Source organism: Salvelinus namaycush, chromosome 15 (assembly GCF_016432855.1).
Source record: "Salvelinus namaycush isolate Seneca chromosome 15, SaNama_1.0, whole genome shotgun sequence".
Lineage (NCBI taxonomy): Eukaryota > Metazoa > Chordata > Actinopteri > Salmoniformes > Salmonidae > Salvelinus > Salvelinus namaycush.
In genome coordinates, this window is record NC_052321.1 from 28,416,125 (window position 1) to 28,436,870 (window position 20,746).

Consider the following 20,746-nt stretch of genomic DNA (forward strand, 5'->3'; position numbering starts at 1 on the left):
ATGTTTGAAATGACATCCACCTGTATTCAAGAGTATGCTGTGTGTCAACTGATGGCAGGCACAACACAAACACCTCAGATGGCAAATAGGGTCTAACATACAATGTGAAAAACGGAGTTGACGCGTTTTTAGCAAATTGATGTTAAAAGTAAAATTAATTATATTTTCTTTATTTAAAAATTTTTTTTCAAGGAATTGTTAGTGTTTGTAAGCTTTTAAAATATATCCAAATCAATTGTGTATATTTTCCAGTGATGAAGACATGGATGTCTCATGGTAGAGTGGTGTATGCAAAATGGGCAAACTTTAAGCACCTCAATCTTAGGGCTGGGTGGTGTAACGTATTTTACTATATACCGGTATTGATGCACGGACCGGTTTGGGTTTTTACTTGATGTTCTATAACACTATTTGAATGTTTGGTTTATTAAATGTGATATGCGATGTGTGTCGTATATTTTTATAGTTATCCCTCTCCGCACTCTCTCTCCATGCTGCTTTCCAGACCTAGCCCCGCTCCCTGTCACTCAATAAGTGCATTTGTTCTTGCTTGACTACGAGACACTTGCGTTCAGTCTGCATGGTCAATGCAGCCGATGCAACAATGTTGATAACAATGATGCTGTTTCTACTTTGCTTCTTACTAATATAAATCCACAAGCATTCTATAATTACACTTAATTTGTGTTTCTTGCCTCTACAATCTGCTAGTTTGTCTTAGCCAGTTTTAGCTAAATCGTGTTAGCCGCTAATGCTAATCGGTAGTTAGTTGGCAAGCTAGCTAATAAATATACTGAGTCATAGCAAATGTAGCTAGCTAATACAGCCTAATACCTGTGATGGTGTTGGCCTAAATCAGCATGTTTGTGCAACAGTATCTTCAATATTAAATAGGAATATGTTGGCTACATGAAGAAACATTTTCATTCGTTTTCATGTCAAACAACAAGTGTATTCAAAGTGCCCACTATTATTTATATTCTAACTATTTATGGGTTGCATGTTTCGTCACAAATTCCACTATTGTGCCTAATCCTTATTGTGGCTAGCTTCGCAACACATAACCCGGTCCGGTTGAGCCTCACTAGCTGGCTGCATAAAACGTTAGTTTGGGCAACAGGGTTAAGTAGCTGGCTAGCTATTTATTTTCATGAACTGTAGTTCAATTTCAATAGGCAACCTAGCTAGTACTTACTCACACTGATTCAATCAAATCATTGCTAAGTATAATGAAAATGACTGCAGTTTCTACTGGTCATTGTTTTCAGGTTGGTTGTATTGGAGTTAGCTAGGTACCAAGCTAAAGCTAGCTACCCCAGAAGTTGCAGTATAACAAATGATGCTTTATTATCAACGCGGTATTGTAAACACATCGTTCGTGGCCGGTGTTTGCAGACTTTTTTTGTACAGCTTTGACAGTGCTACTGTATCTTTTTTGACACGCATAGACCCAAACGGCGTTCCATAGTATGTATGTCGTGAAGCTAATAGCAGTGACACGATTACTGTGTAACTTACTGTGCAACATCTGAAAAGTAGCGCACTTGGTAGTGTGTACTGTTGCTTGACCAGTCGGCGAAAGCCAACATCACCCACGACAGAACGGTTGTCAAGGGCAATGAATTCCATTATATTGGCTTTAATGGATTTTGCCTTTCAGTCTCTTTCAAATGACTGCTTGACTTGTTGACTGCTCGATCCACACAGCAGACATTGTGGGCTAAGTTAGGAATGCTGTGTAGCGCAAAATTTTACGTTGCGTACCTACGTTATATAGGTATGCACGTCAGCTTTGACATCGGTTTTCCACATCGGCGTTAAACTAGACATCGGGCCAATGCTGGAATTTTTTAGCTAATATCAGCCAATTCCGATATGTTCACCGATATATCGTGCATCCCTAATTGATGCCCAACTGAGCATTTACTCAATGCATTGTCAATGAGCGCTGAAGATTTCATCAAAAGTGCGTTACATTGGTTTGGAAATACAATGCCAGTGTGTAAATGATCTCAAATGAGTGCAGGAAATGCAGAAATTGATATTTTTGTTTTATACTGTTCAATTCAACATGAACCAATCAAAATGGAGAAAGACCCATTGAAATCACTTTGTTTCCACCCTAGGGTCGCGCAGTACTCAAAGCAAATTTATTCCAAAACATAAAATACTGTGATACCGTCAAAAAATTGAAAAATACAGTGCTATATTTTGTCCATATCGTCTAGCCCTACTCAATCTCCTCAAATGTTTTGGCATTCAGGTCCAAACAGTAACTTTCTGACTACTTCTACCAAGGGCAAATATGTAAGGCAAGTTTCGTTCAATCAAAAGGGCTGCGGTCAAAAGTGATTGAAATTAAATGGAACGACACTTTAGTAAGCTGTTGAAGGGCAGAGCGAGTGCATGTGTAGCACCTGATTGTGATACCTCCAGAAATATGGACGTTCTTCGGTTTATGAAACCGTCTGCATTATTCAATGATATTGAGTTACCAGGTTTCTGGCGTAACTCAAAAGGTAATTTGTGAGCAGCAAAAAAACATTGGATAGAAGTAAAGACTCAGAGCTACAAAATGGTATATCATAGACTGCAGTTGAGGAACAATGGGAAAGTAATTCTGCTTTCATAGTTGATTGACTTGTAACCCAACTTTTGAGAAAATGGAACACCTACTGCAGAGCTCTTTGTCTACACCCATTCAGCATCATTCACACCCTCTTAAAACCTGTTGAGGATAGAGGGCGCTATTTACACTTTGGGGGAAAATCGTGCCCAATTTAAACGGCCTCGTACTCTATTCATGCTCGTACAATATGCATATTATTATTACTATTGGATAGAAAACACTCTCTAGTTTCTAAAACCGTTTGAATTTTGTCTGTGAGTAAAACAGAACTCATTTGGCAGCACACTTTCTGACCAGGAAGTGGAAAGTCTGAAAATGATGCTCTGTTCAAGGGCCTGCCTATAAATGGGCATGATACGTATGAGTATACATGCACGTCATACACCTTCCCCTAGATGTCAAGATGAAGTGAGAGAAGAAAGGAAGTGTTTATCTTGGTCTGAGGTAGAATATATCCTCTTGGCACGACGAGTCATCCATTTCCTGTTTTCTGGAAAGCGCGAAGGTGGACCTGGAATTGCCTTCTGAAAAGCCGTCGTTATAGGCGACTACTATCTCCGGCTTTGATTTTATTTGATACATGTCACAATATCATCGTAAAGTATGTTTTTTCAATATAGTTTTATTAGATTTTTGAAATTTATTCGGGACGTTAGGCGTGTTGCATTGTGTGCCTTTGATCAGAAAGGAGAGCTTCGCGCCACTTGGCCAGTGTGCTTGCTAATTCAAGAGGGAAAAACGATGTTCTAAATCCAAACACCGACTGTTCTGGACAAAGGACCCCTTGTTCAACATTCTGATGGAAGTTCACCAAAAGTAGGACCCATTTTGTGATGCTATTTCATATATCTGTCGAACTGTATACTAGTAGTTTTGCGCCCAGGTTTTGGCCACTCTCTCGCTATAACATAAGCCTTATGTCGTAATGAAGATATTTTTTGAATTCTAACACTGCGATTGCATTAAGAACTAGTGTATCTATCATTTCCTATACAACATGTATTTTTTTGTAATGTTTATGAATAGCTATTTGGTCAGAATAGGTGAGAGTCTAATAGAAATATCCGCACATTCTGGGAAAAAGAAGCTACGTTAGCATAATGGATAACCACTGATTTCAGCTCTAAATATGCACATTTTCGAACAAAACATAAGTGTATGTATAACCTGATGTTATAGGACTGTCATCTGAGGAAGGTTTATGAAGGTTAGTGAAAATTAATATATTTTGCTGGTTTATTCGCTAACGCTAACGTGCCTATTGCTATCGCTAACGTGCCTTGATGAATGAATGCGGAAGTGTGGTAGGCTATTGTAGTAAGCTAATATAATGCTATATTGTGTTTTCGCTGTAAAACACTTAAAAAATCTGAAATATTGTCTGGATTCACAAGATGCTTGTCTTTCATTTGCTGTACACGATACATTTTTCAGAAATGTTTTATGATGAGTATTTAGGTATTCCACGTTGGTCTCTATAATTACTCTGGCTGCTTCGGTGCTATTTTTGACGGTAGCTGTGATGGTAGCTGCAATGTAAAACTGATTTATACCTCAAATATGCACATTTTTCGAACAAAACATAGATTTATTGTGTAACATGTTATAAGACTGTCATCTGATGAAGTTGTTTCTTGGTTAGTTTGGTTGGTTCTTGGTTAGTTAGGTTGGCTTTGTGCATGCTACCTGTGCTGTGAAAAATGTCTGTCCTTCTTTGTATTTGGTGGTGAGCTAACATAAATATACGTGCTGTTTTTGCTGTAAAATATTTAAAAAATCGGACATGTTGACTGGATTCATAAGATGTGTATCTTTCATTTGCTGTATTGGACTTGTTAATGTGTGAAAGTTAAATATTTCAAAAAAATATTTTTTGAATTTCGCGCTCTGCCTTTTCAGTGGAATGTGGGAGGAGTTCCGCTAGCGGAACGCCTGGGCCAGACAGGTTAAGCCTTAGTCCCACCCATCTCTTTAAGGGTTCACATGTGAGGCCATGTGCTAAACAGAGTGAAAAGTGTAGTAAACAACCAACGATTAAGACTAAAAGTAGTAGCCTACAAAAAGGAAAAACTCCAGGTAAAAATAAACTATCTAGTACTTGGCCTATATCCTAATCTAACTTTTTTGCTGGTCATGTTGTTGTTCACATTACTGTCTCTTGTATATATAAAAAAAAACACAAATCAAAGTATTTGTCACATGCACAGGATACAGAAAGTGTCAACTGTACAGTTGAATGGTTACTTGCATATGTGCATAGTAGCAATATCAAAAAGTGTCCAGATCAAAATATTTTATAGATATTAGATGATGCTTACCCAGACACACAGATCATACATGTAACATTAGCTAGTGAGCCAGCCAGCTAATATTAGCAAGCTAACAGTACGCTTTAAGTTGGAGTCTTTTGTTTAGACAGCTAGCTAGCTAGCTAAATAATGAACTATAATCCCAATCCATGGAGTACTAGCAATACAAACCGATTTTTATTGCTTTCTGGCGAAATTAGACATTTATATCTGAAAATGTAGCTAGACTCTTACCTGTATACATGGATGAACGCTTCACGGCAGACTGCAACCCTTTTCATTAAATATCACGTACTTTGTCATTTCCGTTTTGTTTGTACAGCTTTCTTGTACAAGTCACTCTGGTTCACACTGACCGTGTGCAATGCCTATGTCATCTGATCTTTCTCTCTCTTTGTCACGGATGCCATGGTTGCTTTTAGTTTGAAGATGTAATCCAGAGAAACACTTTTGCAGTTCTCCATGATATCGTTCAAGAAAGCTGCAGTAGAAAGGATTATCTACATGTACAGAGCAGATCATGTTATAAACAGAAGGTGCTACAAGGCAGACCAATCCGAACTCATCTCTCGGCATGTCCAGTCCATTCATTAGCGGGAAGGTTTCTGTTTTACGAGAATCGTAATTTTACAATTATATTCGTATTTACAGATGGCATACATGTTTGTTATTAAGGCACATGAAAGTTCACATGTTCCAGAAGGCATTTCTGCCCAAAAACGCATTTTGATCAACAGCAAAAAAAAGTTCACGTTCAAATGGCTCTTCTGTGAAGTAGTAACCTGCGACGTCAAATCACATTTTATTTATCACATGCTCCGAATACAACAGGTGTAGACCTTACAGTGAAATGCTTACTTACTAGCCCTCATGCAGTTTTAAGAAAAATACTAACAAAAAAAGAAATAAAAGTAACAAATAATTAAAGAGCAACAGTGAAATAACAATAGCGAGGCTATTTACAGGGGGTACCGGTACAGTCAATGTGTAGGGGCACCGGGTTAGTCGAGGTAATATGTAGGTGGAGTTATTAAAGTGACTATGCATAGATACTAGCAGAGAGTAGCAGCAGCATAAAGGGGGGACACACTACTTGTTTCAATATTTTTATAAAATAATTGCCTGCACGTTTGGTTAGATTTTGGCTTGGCTACTTTGAAGCAAGGTAAGACCTGCATCATAATATGTAGTAAAACATTCAGGTTTTAAACAATTATGTATATGTTTTCAAAATGCATACTGCCTCCAGCTCATTGCAAAGCGGTGTGCGACACGCTGAAGCCTGCCTAGTTGTCTATGCACTTGAATGGCGAATGGGAAGCGTGCTTCAATTACCAGTTTAAAAAAATAAAATAGTACCTCCTTTTAATCGTGGCCATTTTTTTATTTTATTATTATAATTTTTTGTACACGCGCAATTGCCTTTAGAATGGTTTTACTCAATGATTGGGCTTATTAAAGCACATTTTACTCCAGCAGTAACAACCATTGTTGTGAGCTGTATCAGCAGCTCTCGTGCTACATCGACATATTTCAGTCAATGAACAGGCTAAAGTGCCATATATCGCACGCTTTTTGTTCTTCTCCCAGACAATTGGCCGGGGGCAATTTTATTACCAGCTAATGGAAACACTGGTATACAAATATTACTGTATTGTAAAGAAGCAAATCTTGATTCATATCTCACGTCACGTACACTACACCCGTAGGTAGTGTACGACTCTACCCCTAGATTTGAACCCCCTCCGAGCAGTGGAATGTAAAGAGAATTGTCTCTTCAAGCCAAATGCTCACACAGGAAAAATCTTAGCTCACATCTCTCCTGTTTGTGTTTCAAGCCCTAATGTTTGTATGAATCCATCTTCCTAGGAAGGAAGGCTACTTTTGATTAGCATGACCAGGAGTGTGTTACGACATTATGTGCACAAGGGATGTAATGCAGTAGGCCTTCTCCCGCCTCTCATCCCTCCTTCCACCCCCACCGGGACCAGAATTGACTGTGTGGCTTCAAGGCTGCTTAAACCAACTTTCCTATTTTGTTAGATATTTTATTTTGGCGTTATTAACTTTGGTCATCGATCCTGGAAGGAACTTTGGTCAACTATTACCAGGGCTGGCTAGCATTTGTATGTAGGTCTACCTAAGTTTGGATGCGAGGAAAAAATATGTTTAAGCTCGATTGCTAAAATGGATTAATTGATAACTAATAACCTTGGCATAAAGGTTTGCCAAGAGTGTGGCTGCAGAGCAAAGGGCACCAGTTTGAGTTGTTGCTGCAGTGGAGAGAGTTTACACTGGTATGAGTGGAGAAAACGGAACTCTGACAGGAACTGTCTTGTGACGGAGACCAATAGCCTATTTGACATCACTTGAATAGGCAATCTCTTTGTAAACGTTTTGTAAATGTTCAGTCATCAAGCGTCATTTGGCATTTCCTCTCTCATTCCTAGCTCAATGACTACTACAATTGATCACAATTAACAGGAGGGGGTAAATACATGTTCGCAACCAAACCCAGTGGCGCTGGCCTATGGAGGATCAAACCTGCCATAATTATAAATAAATGCACACACAAATAGATAAATACATGGATGAGTAAATGCACACCAATAGATCAATAATTATTTAAAAAATGTGATCCCACTAATTCATTTTATTAATTGATATTATTTATTGCTGTATTTCTTCTTCCAATATGATAATAAGAGGGTGTCAAGAAAACAGACTACATGACCAAAAGTGTGTGGGCACCTGCTCGTCGGCCAGCTCATTTCAAAATCATGGGCATTAACATGGAGTTGGTCTCCCCTTTTGTTGCTAACAGCCTTCACTCTTCTGGGAAGGCTTTCCACTAGATGTTGGAACATTGCTGCAGGGATTTGCTTTCATTCAGCCACAATCTGAAGTCCTCTGGCAACTTCCTTAAAATGGTTAAGAACTAACGCGTTCACTTTTGTGTCTGTTGTAGCAGCTAGCTGACCCAATTTTTTTAAATGAATGCCTCCACACTGAAAAGCAGTTAATCTGGAGAGGCAATGTTTTCAGCAGCGTTAGCCAGCACCGCCAATTCTCTGGCTACCGCTCGTCTGATTGCAGTCATACTACATGCCAGAAGAACTGGGCTACTGTAGCTATCTACTGGTTGGTCTCTCAAGTATGTGTAGTTTTACTTTTTGGACCATCAGAGCCAGGCAAAAGCAATCTAGCAACACGCCGTGACAACCAATGGTGTGTTAGATACCACCCACAGACATTTGACACCCCGTCATTATCATACAGACATGAAAAGTGTAAATAATTAGATAATAGATCAATAATTGAATACATACAGGTATGTAGAGAGAAAGACATTTAATTTTGGTCAGTTTTCGTATTTCCTTGCTCTATTTATGTGTCAATTTTTTCATTATTTGTTTATTTCTAAGTATGGCAGGTTTGGTCCTCCATACTGGCGTCATCATTCGGTTAATAAACTCACCCCTGTGAGGGTGCGCCGTGCCACAGAGAAAGACGTCTCGCGGTCAAACTCCCTCCTTTCTCTCTTCCTCCCAGCCTTTAATATGTTACTAGTAGGATCTGTAAAGTGCTACCCTCAGCACACTTTGACCTTTGTCGTTTCCGGTGGCCCAGTGGAATGTTCTTATCTAATCAGAGAGCCATCAGACTGCAGCCAGAGCAGAGCACAGGGAGAGGGCTGGATACATTTGCTACACTACAGTAGCCGTAACAGTCCCTACAGTAGCTACCTGCCTGGCCTGCTGTAGGGGAAAGGTGAGGCCACAGCATGAGCCTGGTACTGTAGCCTGGCCACGTGGTCACTCACTCACTGTTTGACCTGAAAGAGGTGTGACCCATCATATGCACTGACTGACCACACACAAAATACTGACTTTCTGCCTCTGTCATATGTATGGGGCCTTTTTAATGTGGTGCTAGTTAGTTATAACCATAGTGCGTTTTAGTTTATGGTAATCTGGGATTGAGTTTTCAGTTGGTATCTTTATAGACTCTCTGTAACAGATTTGCATTTTTTGCTTCTCTCCAATACCTATTGATTGTGGTTGGGTATCCTTGGCTATTATCATTTGTTCAACTCTAACTAGTAGGATAAGTCCTGTCAAAATCATCTGTCAGTGAAGCCAATGGGATACGGAGGTTGTAAATGGTTATTCAAGAGTTTAATATCCTGTTGTTTTTGGGGTGTGTTGGGTTCCCAGGCCCTCCTGCCGTTGTCTTTTATCAAGCAAATGTATTTATAAAGCCCTGTCACAAAGTGCTACACAGAAACCCAACCTAAAACCCCAAACAGCAAGCAATGCAGATGTAGAAGCACAGTGGCTAGGAAAAACTCCCTAGAAAGGCATGAACCTAGGATGAAACCTAGAGGTGGAACCAGGTTCTGAGGGGTGGCCAGTCCTCTTCTGGCTGCGCCAGGTCAAGATTATAACAGTACATGGCCAAGATGTTCAAATGTTTGTTTTTATGACTTGTCTGCTCAAATGATTTTGTCTTTCTCTGACACCTCAAACTCTGTCTTCCTCTCGCTGGTTCTCTCTTTCTCTCCCTCTCTTACTTACTGACAGTTGTGAGAGAGTCACATCACGGTCGGTTATAAAGTGTGTGTTCAAGCAGTGGTCATGGAATGTGTTCATTATATAGGGGTGCCATTGCACACAGACAGAACATGGTTAGACATAACCATGGGTTCATGGTTATATCTAACCATGTTCTGTCTGTGTGCAATGGCACCCCTATATTCAGAGGCAACATGGTTGTGTTGTTCAATTTCTCTCTATATGTGGAGGTAGTTGATGCCATGGTCTTGTTGCAGTCCCACCCTAACTATGTCTCTCTCTCTCTGCAGTGACAGTTATGCGCGTGTGAGAGCAGTGGTCATGACTCGGGATGACTCCAGCGGTGGGTGGCTGCCTCTGGGAGGCGGGGGCCTCAGCTGCGTTACCGTCTACAAAGTCAGCCAGACAGCGGGCAGCAACAGCAGCACCACAGACCCAAACACCACCACCACCAACCCCACAGCAGACTTCCTCATCAAGGGGGAGCGGCTGAAAGACAAATCGGTAAAGGTCCAACTGGCTTTGTAAACACACACACCGAGCACAATTCTCCCCATTTTAAGATATATGACATGTAGCCTACGATTCTTATAAAACTATACCAACCTTCCACTCAAGGGGTTACACACTCTTTATACACACCTCACACTCCTCACCTTGCAACTCTCGCTCACTCTGAGGACCTCACCCACACCTAACACTCGCCGCTCACAATGGAGTGCAAGTATGTTCGCTATGTACTATGCACCGACTCAGCCTGTGACGCAACAACCACTGAGGGGGTCGTGGGATGAGATCAACACACACACACACACACACACACACACACACACACACACACACACACACACACACACACACACACACACACACACACACACACACACACAGAGGAAGTGGTCGTCTGTCTTTCTTCCACTGCAAGGCAGGTATCTGTAAATAGGAGCAGGGCTGACTGAGTGTGTGATACATGCTGACATGATCAGAGAGAAGAGAAGGACAGACTGCTCAGGAGAAGAGAATGAGGGATGTAGGAAGTTAAACGATAAACTATATCCGAGGGAAAAGGAAGGGAATGAAGGAAAGAAATGAACGGATGTATAGTCATGCTCTGAGCACTGCTTCAATTCATATATATATATATTCCTATGCTCTTGTCCTAACACTCTGATACCCTTCCTTTCTCTTTTTTCATGTTAAACAAATATATTTCCCTTGACAAGAATTAAGAGATGACTGAATTAATTCAGTGTTGCGCATACGTGGCTCCCTTCCCTTCAAGTGTAACTGTCTATTCTGAGCCTGGGCCACTGTGCAACATGGAGAGTGATTCTGGTGATGTCACCCATCCCAGTGGCTTGTTAAAGCGGGAGGTCCAAACCGCCGTTTTACTAGAGACAATCCTTCCGCCTCAGACTGACACTCATAGTTCCCACACCGTGTGTGTTTACGCGGTGGGACAGGGCGTGCTCTCGGAGTGTTGTACAGTCAGACCTACAGCACGTCTTCAGTTCAGATGTTTGGGTGGCTCATGTAGTAAAACATGGCTTCCCCGGCTACCACAACAAACACCCCACCATATGTAGGCTGTTTGGGGCATGCCACCCAGTGCCAGGGTGTCAGCTGGCATTACCCACTGTGCCACCAGCAGATTGAGGACACCAGAGAGAGAGAGGCACAGAGAAACGCATCGAGGGAAGGAAGAGGGTGGAACATGGGAAGAGTTGGAGACAGAGCCAGAGAACAAGAGAAAGAAGGGAGCAGTGAAAGAGATGGAGAGGAGGGAAAAAAGAGAGAAGGATGAGAGAGCGAAATGGCCAGTCAAATTGCAAGAGGTAGTGGGACAAAACATTTGACGGAAAGAGAGAGGGAGTGGGAAAGAGGGAGAAGAGGTGGTGACTGCAATGTTGGAGGGGGATCTGGCTATCAGTGCAGTGATGCGGTACAGAGTGTACTGATGAGTCAGCTGGCTCCTGATATAGCCACCAATGGGCCTCCTCTCTCTGTTCTCTCTCTGTTCTCTCTCTGTGGTCTCTCTCTCTTTGTGTGTGTGTGTTAAAGAACACAGCTTTAATTGGCTGCTGAATTACCAGGTCTCAGATTATAACAGCTCTCTCTTTTTAACTCTTTACATTCTGAGCCATATACGGGTTGAAAATGGCAGATTTGGCTACTAATAAGTGCCTAAATTGGAACAGAGTGGCTGTAAAGTAACATGATATGCATGGCGTCAGAGCTCTGGCTGTGCGCTTCCCAGCGCTGTATGGGTTCTGAACTTGAGGACCATGTGCGACAAGAAGCTGTCACCTTCCCTCCCTGTAATTGGGCAACTTTTGCCATTTTTTTGTTAAAGTTCGGGGAATACTGTAAATAAGAGGACCATGTGTTTTGAAAGATGAGACGCTGTGGATTATAATAAATACCTTTTTGATGTCATACGAGCAAGCCAAACACCCGTGAGTCCAAATGGGCTCTTCACATTTCCAAATCATAAAACCCATGTCATATACAGTGTCAACGTTTATGATCACTATGTTTGTACAGTTACAAGATGACATGTTGTCAAACCCTGGGTTGTTCTGAACAGAGTGAGCCTATGTTTGTTTGTTGTGAAGACAATTTGGCGCGGCACACGCACCTGAATACACTCATGACCCCTTTCTATATACGCACCAACATTACGGTCTGTTTCTCTGAGCTGCCTTGTGCAAGCCTAGCACTGTCAGATCCTATTTTAGAACTTTGCTAGTCATGTCAAAAAGCTTTGAAATCATGCCCGCCTGACCCAGATTGAGATTTTTACTTGACCATTTTGGGATTGCGTAAACTACAAAAGTAATTCGGTGATGCAGGGATGTGTTTTTAAATGAAACAATTACAAGTGTGCTTGCTCTGCTTCCTCAGCGGCACAGCTAGGAGCGCTCAAAGAAGTACCTTATAGTTGAAGACTTCGTGTGAGTCATAAGTGCAGTGAAATTGCTTAGGAACTGTGCACATTTTGGAGAGGTGCGTGCCACTTGGAGACTCCAGTTAGCCCTCTCACTCAAACCTTTGTATATGTTATGTTATGTTGCACCTACCCCCACATTTTCATTGAATAGTCTTATCATGTTATCCAGAGTATTTTCAGATTTTGTTATCAACAACTGTTGCAAGAAGTACAATAAATAAAATCAACAGAGTAATGTTTTGATTCAAGTGAACTGTTGCGTACTCACCTTTTGGTGTAATAATTTTCCCATTATCTCCAAATTGTTCCCTTTCAATTGCTACAATGGTTATGCATATGCTTGTCATATTTCTTCTGTAAGAAATATTTCAATTTGCACGAATGTAAAGGGTTTTAAGCTGTTTGACTCCTAATACAGCATTTCTTTCTCCACTGCTAGATTTATCCTAACTTCCTATGTCTGTCTATTATTTGTGTAGCCTGCCTAATAGGCTACTTTTGTATTGGAGTGTTTTAAGAAAGATAAAAAGTCAACCTTCCTTAACCAACGTAGTTCTTAAAGCTAGAATACTTAGTTAATACTTAGACTTAGAATTAATATTATTGGGTGTATATTATTGGGTGTTATATTCTCCAAGAATCAATGGGTATGCATATACACCCCTGCCCCCATATGTACACTACCGTTCAAAAGTTTGGGGTCACTTAAAAATGTGCTTTTCTTTCGAAAACAAGGACATTTCTTGGTCCATTTAAAATAACATTAAATTGATCAGAAATACAGTGTAGACATTGCTAATGTTGTAAATGACTATTGTAGCTGGAAACGGCTGATTTTTTTTAAATTAAAAAAAAACATTTTTTTTATGGAATATCTACATAGGCGTACAGAGGCCCATTATCAGCAACCATCACTCACTGCTTTATTATTGTTTCAATTAAGGACTCTAGCTTTAACTGATAAATTAATTAAAATAATAGATCATACGAGCTAAGAGGACTCAGCCCCAGGTACTCTGTGCATCGGAAGTTGTTTTTGGAATGAGTTTTTAGATGGCATTGCTGCTTGGTAGATTACCAAAGGGATAACTAAATGGATGGATGTGGTATCTATCCATCTCTGTGTGGTGTGTGTCTTCTGTTTGGTGTCTGTTAGTCCTCTGCTCTCACACAGAGAAACAGTCCTGTCCTTTGATTAACATCCCAGAGTGGAATCAGTCCCCCTCCTCCTGCCACAAAAGCCAGAGTGCAACTCTAAACTCCCCAAATCTGTTTAGACTATCTTAATTCCATTAATCCTCTCTCTCCTTACCTATCTCTCACTGTCTTTCGTAATCCCGCTCTCTCTCGCTTCCTTTCTCCAAAACATGTTCTCTCTCTCGCTTCACCTCTCTTCCTCTCGCTCTACCTCCCCTGTGTAGAATGCGTTGTCGTCCTTCCTCCTAGTGGAGATACTTCCTCCTCCTCCCGGGCCCACCGCTCACCTTACCCACTCCGGCTCCGCTCAGTCTCGCCTCCCACAATCAGCCCCAGAGGCAGACACCCCTCGCCCCCCTCTTCTCTCTCTCCCTCCCTCTATCCCTCAGCAGGCTCTGTGAACACAAGGGCTTAACCCTTACCCCGGTCTTTCTTACTCCTCTCTTTCTCTGGGAGAGAGACACACACACCTTGTCTGTTACACACCTGCTAGGCCTGTTGTGAATGTGTTCATGCACTCACAAACTCACCAAATATGTTTCCTAGTCTACTCCTGTGACCACAGTCACACACCAGGTATATCACATATCCACATGCCCTCAGATACAGCTGCCACGTATGCACTCTTATCAAACATAGACAAAGGTGCACACGTAGACAGTGATTTATATAGCGACTGTCATGGTGCAATTAGGGCTTGACCTTCTTTGAATGTTGTTTTGTTTTAGGGGTTTCTTTGTATTGTTCTTGCATTGGTAAGAACATTTCATTTTACTTATTTGTTTTATTGATTAATCTCATTTACTAAATAGCATCAACACAGATTACCATGTTATAGACAGCCCCCAAATAAGTGATTCAAACATGCACATCAAACAGAATGCACAAGTTACCAAGTATCGTCCCTCCCTGATCCAACCCCAGGTGCACGCGCCCCGTCTCACTCACTCGGCCCTCTTCGTTGTGCACGCTCACAGACAACCTCAGACTAATGGCCACCTCTCATTTCATTTAATCTGCCTAGGGTAGTAGTCACCAACCTTTTCTCTGTCAAGATCACTTTCCCAGCAAGCCGAGATCTACCGCTCAGATTATGTATTTTGAACAATAATTTAACAAAAATGTAACGTTAACCTAATAAAAACAGTTCTGTAGGAATGAGGTTTGTGCAGTAGGCCTAATACATTATCACAGGATATTGGCTGTATGCCTGGCCTGCCAATATTGTTCTTCTCAGACCATATTATATATAAAAACTCGAGCTTTGATAACAAAATAGATCAGTTGGTGTAGCACTTGCGAAGCACTGTGGAGCATAAATGTAAATAATTAGCGTTCTTATTTTACTGTACTGATGGTACCTGCATCTGATGCCACATGGTGCTTTCAAGACAACTGGGAACTTGGGGGGGACTAGGTCAAATCATGACGTCAGTGATCTTCAGGTCGGAATGTTGGAGCTCTAGAAGATGACTGAGTTTCCTATGTGGAATTCCAAGTTGGATGATTGTTCAAAACTATTTTTTGCAGTCTAATCTCGTTTTTTTACGAGTTCCCAGTTGTCTTGAATGCAGCGTAGTCTGAAGTCAGAGATTTCAGAGTTTCCAGTTGTTTTGAACACTGCATTAGTCTCAACGCAGGGAGGGAGAGAGCAACAGAGGTCTGTCACGGTCCCTGCCCTCTACTTCCTTTCCTCCGGTGAGACTGACCAGAGAGAAGGAACACCGTCTTCCACCTGATGGCGAAACTCAAGTCGCACCGCATCTGCCTCATGCACAAATTCATGTTGTTCCTATGACCAGAGAAAGTGAAATATTCTTTGATATTAAAATAGACACGACGAGCTGCTAATAATAATAATGCAGGGCTATCTACACTTGGCTACTCGTTTTATGTTTTGTAATAGTGTTGAATTAAAACTTAAAGTAACTTGTAAAAACAGCAGCTCTTTTCTGTATTCTTTGTCAGTTTCCCTGTGATCATGGTTTTAAAATTAATTCAATCTTACATAGGCTAGTATCAAACTTTGCTGTGGAAGCTCTGTATGCATGGAGATTTGAGCTATCCGATTTGGCCAGCGCAGTAGGCACACTCATTTTAGCCACAGATATCCCAGTCCGCTGGGTAGGCGGAGTTTGTATATTCAGACAAATTAAATGGTTCAAAATGGGAACACTTTTCTTACCCGGTGCGCAGGACTTCTGAATCAAATGCACCTACCACCAACAGAGCAAGCCTTTATCGTTGGCTTTTCTACAGAAATGTTTGGTGATCGACTAGGAATGCCTTCAAGATCGACCAGTCGATTGGCGACAACTGGCCCAGGGGAAGGGCTGGAGGCCGTCCAGCACGCTTGATTAATAATGGGCTTTTGGAAGCACCCGACTTTCTGCCACACACTTGCAGTGCCTTCGGAAAGTTTTCATACCCCTTGACTTATTCCACATTATGTTGTGTTACAGACTGAATTCTGAATGGATTAAAACAAAAATATTATCTTACCCGATAATGACAGTGAAAACATTTTTTGAAATGTTGTATTGAAAAATTAAATACAGAAATATCTCATTTACACAAGTATTCACACCCCTGAGTCAACACATGCTAGAATCACCTTTGGCAGTGATTCCAGCTGAGTTTTTCTGGGTAAGTCTCTAAGATCTTTGCACACCTGGATTGTACAATATTTGCACATTAGTCTTTTTAAAATTCTTCAAGCTCTGTCAAGTTGGTTGTTGATCATAGCTAGACAGTCATTTTCAAGTCTTGCCATAGATTTTCCAGACGATTTAAGTCAAAACTTTAACTAGGCAACTCAGGAACATTCAATGTTGTCTTGGTACGCAACTCCAGTATATATTTGGCCTTGTGTTTTAGGTTATTGTCAGTGTTGTGTTCGAGACCACCTAAAGCGGGACCGATTCAAGACCAAGACTGGAGCAAATCGAGTCCGAGTCAAGACTAAGACCGGAGGGGGGGCGAGACCAAGTCGAGACCGGGAGGGGGTCAGAGAAAGAGTCAAGACCGAGACTGGAGGGGGGGCGAGACCAAGTCGAGACCGGGAGGGGGTCAGAGAAAGAGTCAAGACAGAGACTGGAGGGGGGGCGAGACCAAGTCGAGACCGGGAGGGGGTCAGAGAAAGAGTCAAGACCGAGACCAGACAAATGCGAGTCCAATTCAAGACCAGGATTGTAATTTTGTCAAATCACCACCATAATAAGAGTTAGAAATGTTCATATTTCAGAACGACAAAAAATGCAGAGAAAATAGAGCCACTCTACAAATTATTACGAACCCAAACACACAATGGGCCTTCTACACCTTCAGATAAGGGCTAAGAATTTATAAAAAATAATAATTATAATACTATAGCAATGATAAATATATTATTTTCAATGATGTTCTGAATTAATCTCTTCAGTTTTTATTGGAAAGGAAATGGTTAACACTGAAAAGGAGAAAAAAAAGATCAGATTTAAAGATTTTTCTTTGCTGGTCTCTGGGGAGATCAATCTAGCTAGCAAAGTCAGCCATTGGCTAGGCCATCAGAAATTAGATTAAGGCATCTGCCATTCAACTGTATCAGGGCAACATTTTGGAGTGACAGTTGAATCAACCAATCACATTTTGACTTAATGGATGGGAACATTTTTACAAAACCTTATGGAAACTTCTGCCTTCTTGAAGGCCAACATAGTCACAGCTCCAAATACAAGCAGTAGTCTTCCCACGGTCTAGCCAATCAGAGCTACAGTAGACCTTTTGTACAACAAGCCATTTGCCTCATGGGCATGCCATCATTCACTTTGAACTGGACTGTGTGTTTACAGGCAGTTGCAACAGCGCGACTTTAGATCACTTGAAACCATTCGCCAAAAGCCACAAAATACATCTGAATGGATTTCTGCAAATATGTAAACACCACCAGAGTCCTCTTACATTTGGGAACTTTACAGTCCTATTGATCAAACAAGCATGAAAAGGTAGGCTCTCTCTCCCTCAGTTATGCAAATAAACAACAACAAGATCAACAACTAATGCTAGCCAGAGCAAGCTAAAATCTAACGAAGGAACATTATATAAACCCTCAAACTTTTTCAGCTAGTTGGCCGTCAAAATTGCACTGATAAACAATGGGGAATTGTAGCCGCCTCATTCTTCTGCAGCATGCCTGCCAATGCATGCTTGTCCCAACCAAGCGAACTGGCTATAGTTGGCTAGCTTGCTAGCTAGCTACTTCCAGACACAAATGAGAGAACACCTCACTGACAATTTTACTCGGCGTAACAGAGCTGGTTAGGCTGTTTACATGTTATCTGGAGCGTTCTTGACTAACTATATATATTTTTTTGTCTACGTTTACTGACACTGGTCATATTCAGCAAGTGTTGCGCGTTTGTAAATGCATCAATTGTTTTCCGCTCTGGCACACTCAGACGAGAGTGCTCTGAAATCGGAGTAGATAGCCAGAGTGAATTTGCGAACGCAAGAGATATGCTAACTGGATAACAGTTGTTCAAGTTCTTGCCAGCTAATCAAATGACACCTGCATCTCTAGCTGTGTATAGGCACCGAAAACTTGAGGGGGAAAAGTCGGTCACTCAACCACTCCTCCAATGGCATGACATCCTCCTAGCAGCTATCTAACTTGTGATCACTGCCCTTGCTAGTTTGATTGTATTGACATTCCCAGACTTAGTTATATTCTTCAGTTTTTGTCCAGAATATTGAGTCACTAAAAACAGTGCATCGCATCCCGAATGGAGGCAGCAAACAATGCCAGCTGTGATTTACAACCTGATAGCAATATTTTTGGGACGATCATGAATTGAACTAGATCCATCTATTCTGCCAACAATGCCTTAATGTCATGGAACTTTGAGTCAAATAGAACCCATTTTTAAAACCTCTTATAAAGTTGGTGTTGTAGTGTAAACTGGGAATTTTATATTTTTTTTACTGATATTATGATTGTCTGTTTGTTTCATATCTGCAAAGTAGTCCAAACTCTGTCAGTTCCACTTTAAACTTTACATCAATGGTTACTTTGTGTGCTAAACATGAAATGTTTTTTGCATTGGGAAGTAAGTTGTAAATTTAGATTAGGAAATGCTTAATGGTTGTGTTTTTGTATTCTTATGATTGGGACCTACTGGCTTATTATGTCTGTGTTTATGGACTGCTTATCCTTTAACATCATGCTGTGTGTGACTGCTGTCTTTCCATCGGCCCTATGCAGTGGTGCCTGGAGAAGTGGGAATACTCACATTTTTCCAAAAGGTTTCCCTAACCGCCCGCCCAGGAAAGGCACCCTGTGTGAAAAATCCTATATTTCCTATGTTTTTTAAAATTAGTTTTCCTATAGATGTTTCAGATTTTTACTCTCAAAAAAAGACAAACATTTGAAGTCCACAACAATGCTTAAACAACATAAATCTGATTGGGTGGGCCTGGCCCCCCAATGGGTGGGCCCCTGTCCATGTCTATGCATCTGATGCAAACAGCACATGATGACAATTGCACATCACAAATAGCCTACTAACCAACACTTCGGACAATTTTTTTTCAGTATCTAGTTTGCATACCCATTATTGCCTTAGTTATCATTTACTGGTAGATAAGTTGAAACGTCTTTCTTACCCTACCGGCTACCGATGTCATTCTTCTGTGAACCGCGCCATGCCAAAACCAGTTGAACTGCACACTTTTGCTGCAAGCAGATGATATTCCACTGAATCCAGGCCATTTGTGCGGCGCTCGTGAATATATTTCACATGCTTTGGGATTGTGTAGGCTACTTTGTGTAAGATTTCTCTATTGTACTACATCATTAATAAGTTGTATACCTCCACTACACTACTTTGATACGCATCAGTAGGAATTAAAAAGTGAAAATACACAATACCCACTGAAAAAAAGTGAGTTTAGGGCCTATACCTGAGTATATAGCCTCCACTACATCACTGGCCCTTTGTGTTTTACAAAAAGTGCATTCTCCTACATGAACCTGTCACACACTGAAGGTCATAGGTACGCCACTGTACTAACCTGTCACACACTGAAGGCCTATAGGTTCACCACTGTGCAAACATGTTTACAATAGATATAAAGGCTGTTAAGAATACATTATTAATGTTTAAAGAAAGGAGTGTATATATTTGGCCTCGTAAAGTGATTTCTTGTGCTTTCTGAATGGAAGCTGATTTTCTTTTAAAAATTAAATTTCTTTTTTAACTCCCTAGGCTTCCGGATGACAAGTATACGCATACCATGCTGCAGCCACCACCATGCTTGAAAATATGAGGAGTGGTACTCAGTGATGTATTGTGCTGGATTTGCCCCCCCAAAAAACATTTTGTATTTCTTTGACACATTTTTGTACTTTAGTGACTTATTGTAAACAGGATGTATGTTTTATTCTGTGCAGGCTTCTTTTCAATCTGTCATTTATTGTGGAATAACTACAATGTTGTTGATCCATCCTCAGTTTCCTCCTATCACAGCCATTCAACTCTTAACTGTTTTAAAGTAACCATTCGCCTCATGGTGAAATCCCTGAGCGGTTTCCTTCCTCTCTGGCAACTGAGTTAGGAAGGATGCCTACATCTTTGTAGTGACTGGGTGTATTGATACACCATCCGAAGTGTAATTAGTAACTTCACCATGCTGAAAGGGATATTCAATGCCTGCTTTTTTATTTTTTACCCATCTACCAATAGGCGCCGCCCTTTGCGAGGCATTGGAAAACCACCCTGATCTTTGCGTTTGAAATTCAATGCTCGACTGAGGGACCTTAGAATGATCTGTATGTGTGGGGTACAGAGATGAGGTAGTCATAAGAAAAATGTTAAACAAAAATGTCAAGATTTGTGAATACTTTCTGAAGGCACTGTAGTTTCTGTGGCTGCCTCCAAAACGTACCGCCCTCTACTGCTTTATCATCATCTGTAATTAAACCCCACTATGTTATGTGTTTTACACATTTATGAGGAGTGGGGAAAATAGCTAAAATGATTGTGTTGGACTTGTTTATATTTTTGCGATGTTTTATATCCAGTGTCGGGACAGGGTTGGGGCTTTTCTTTCT

General features: G+C 41.0%; 1 protein-coding gene across 1 annotated transcript in view; it reads left to right on the plus strand.

Moving 5' to 3' along the window:
* Positions 1 to 20,746, plus strand: part of spred1 (sprouty related EVH1 domain containing 1) — a 76,696-nt gene that overhangs the window by 38,429 nt on the left and 17,521 nt on the right. The window contains exon 2 of the mRNA XM_039009697.1: positions 9,803 to 10,016. Within this exon, the coding sequence (XP_038865625.1) occupies positions 9,803 to 10,016 (214 nt within the window). The remainder of the gene's footprint in view (positions 1 to 9,802; positions 10,017 to 20,746) is intronic.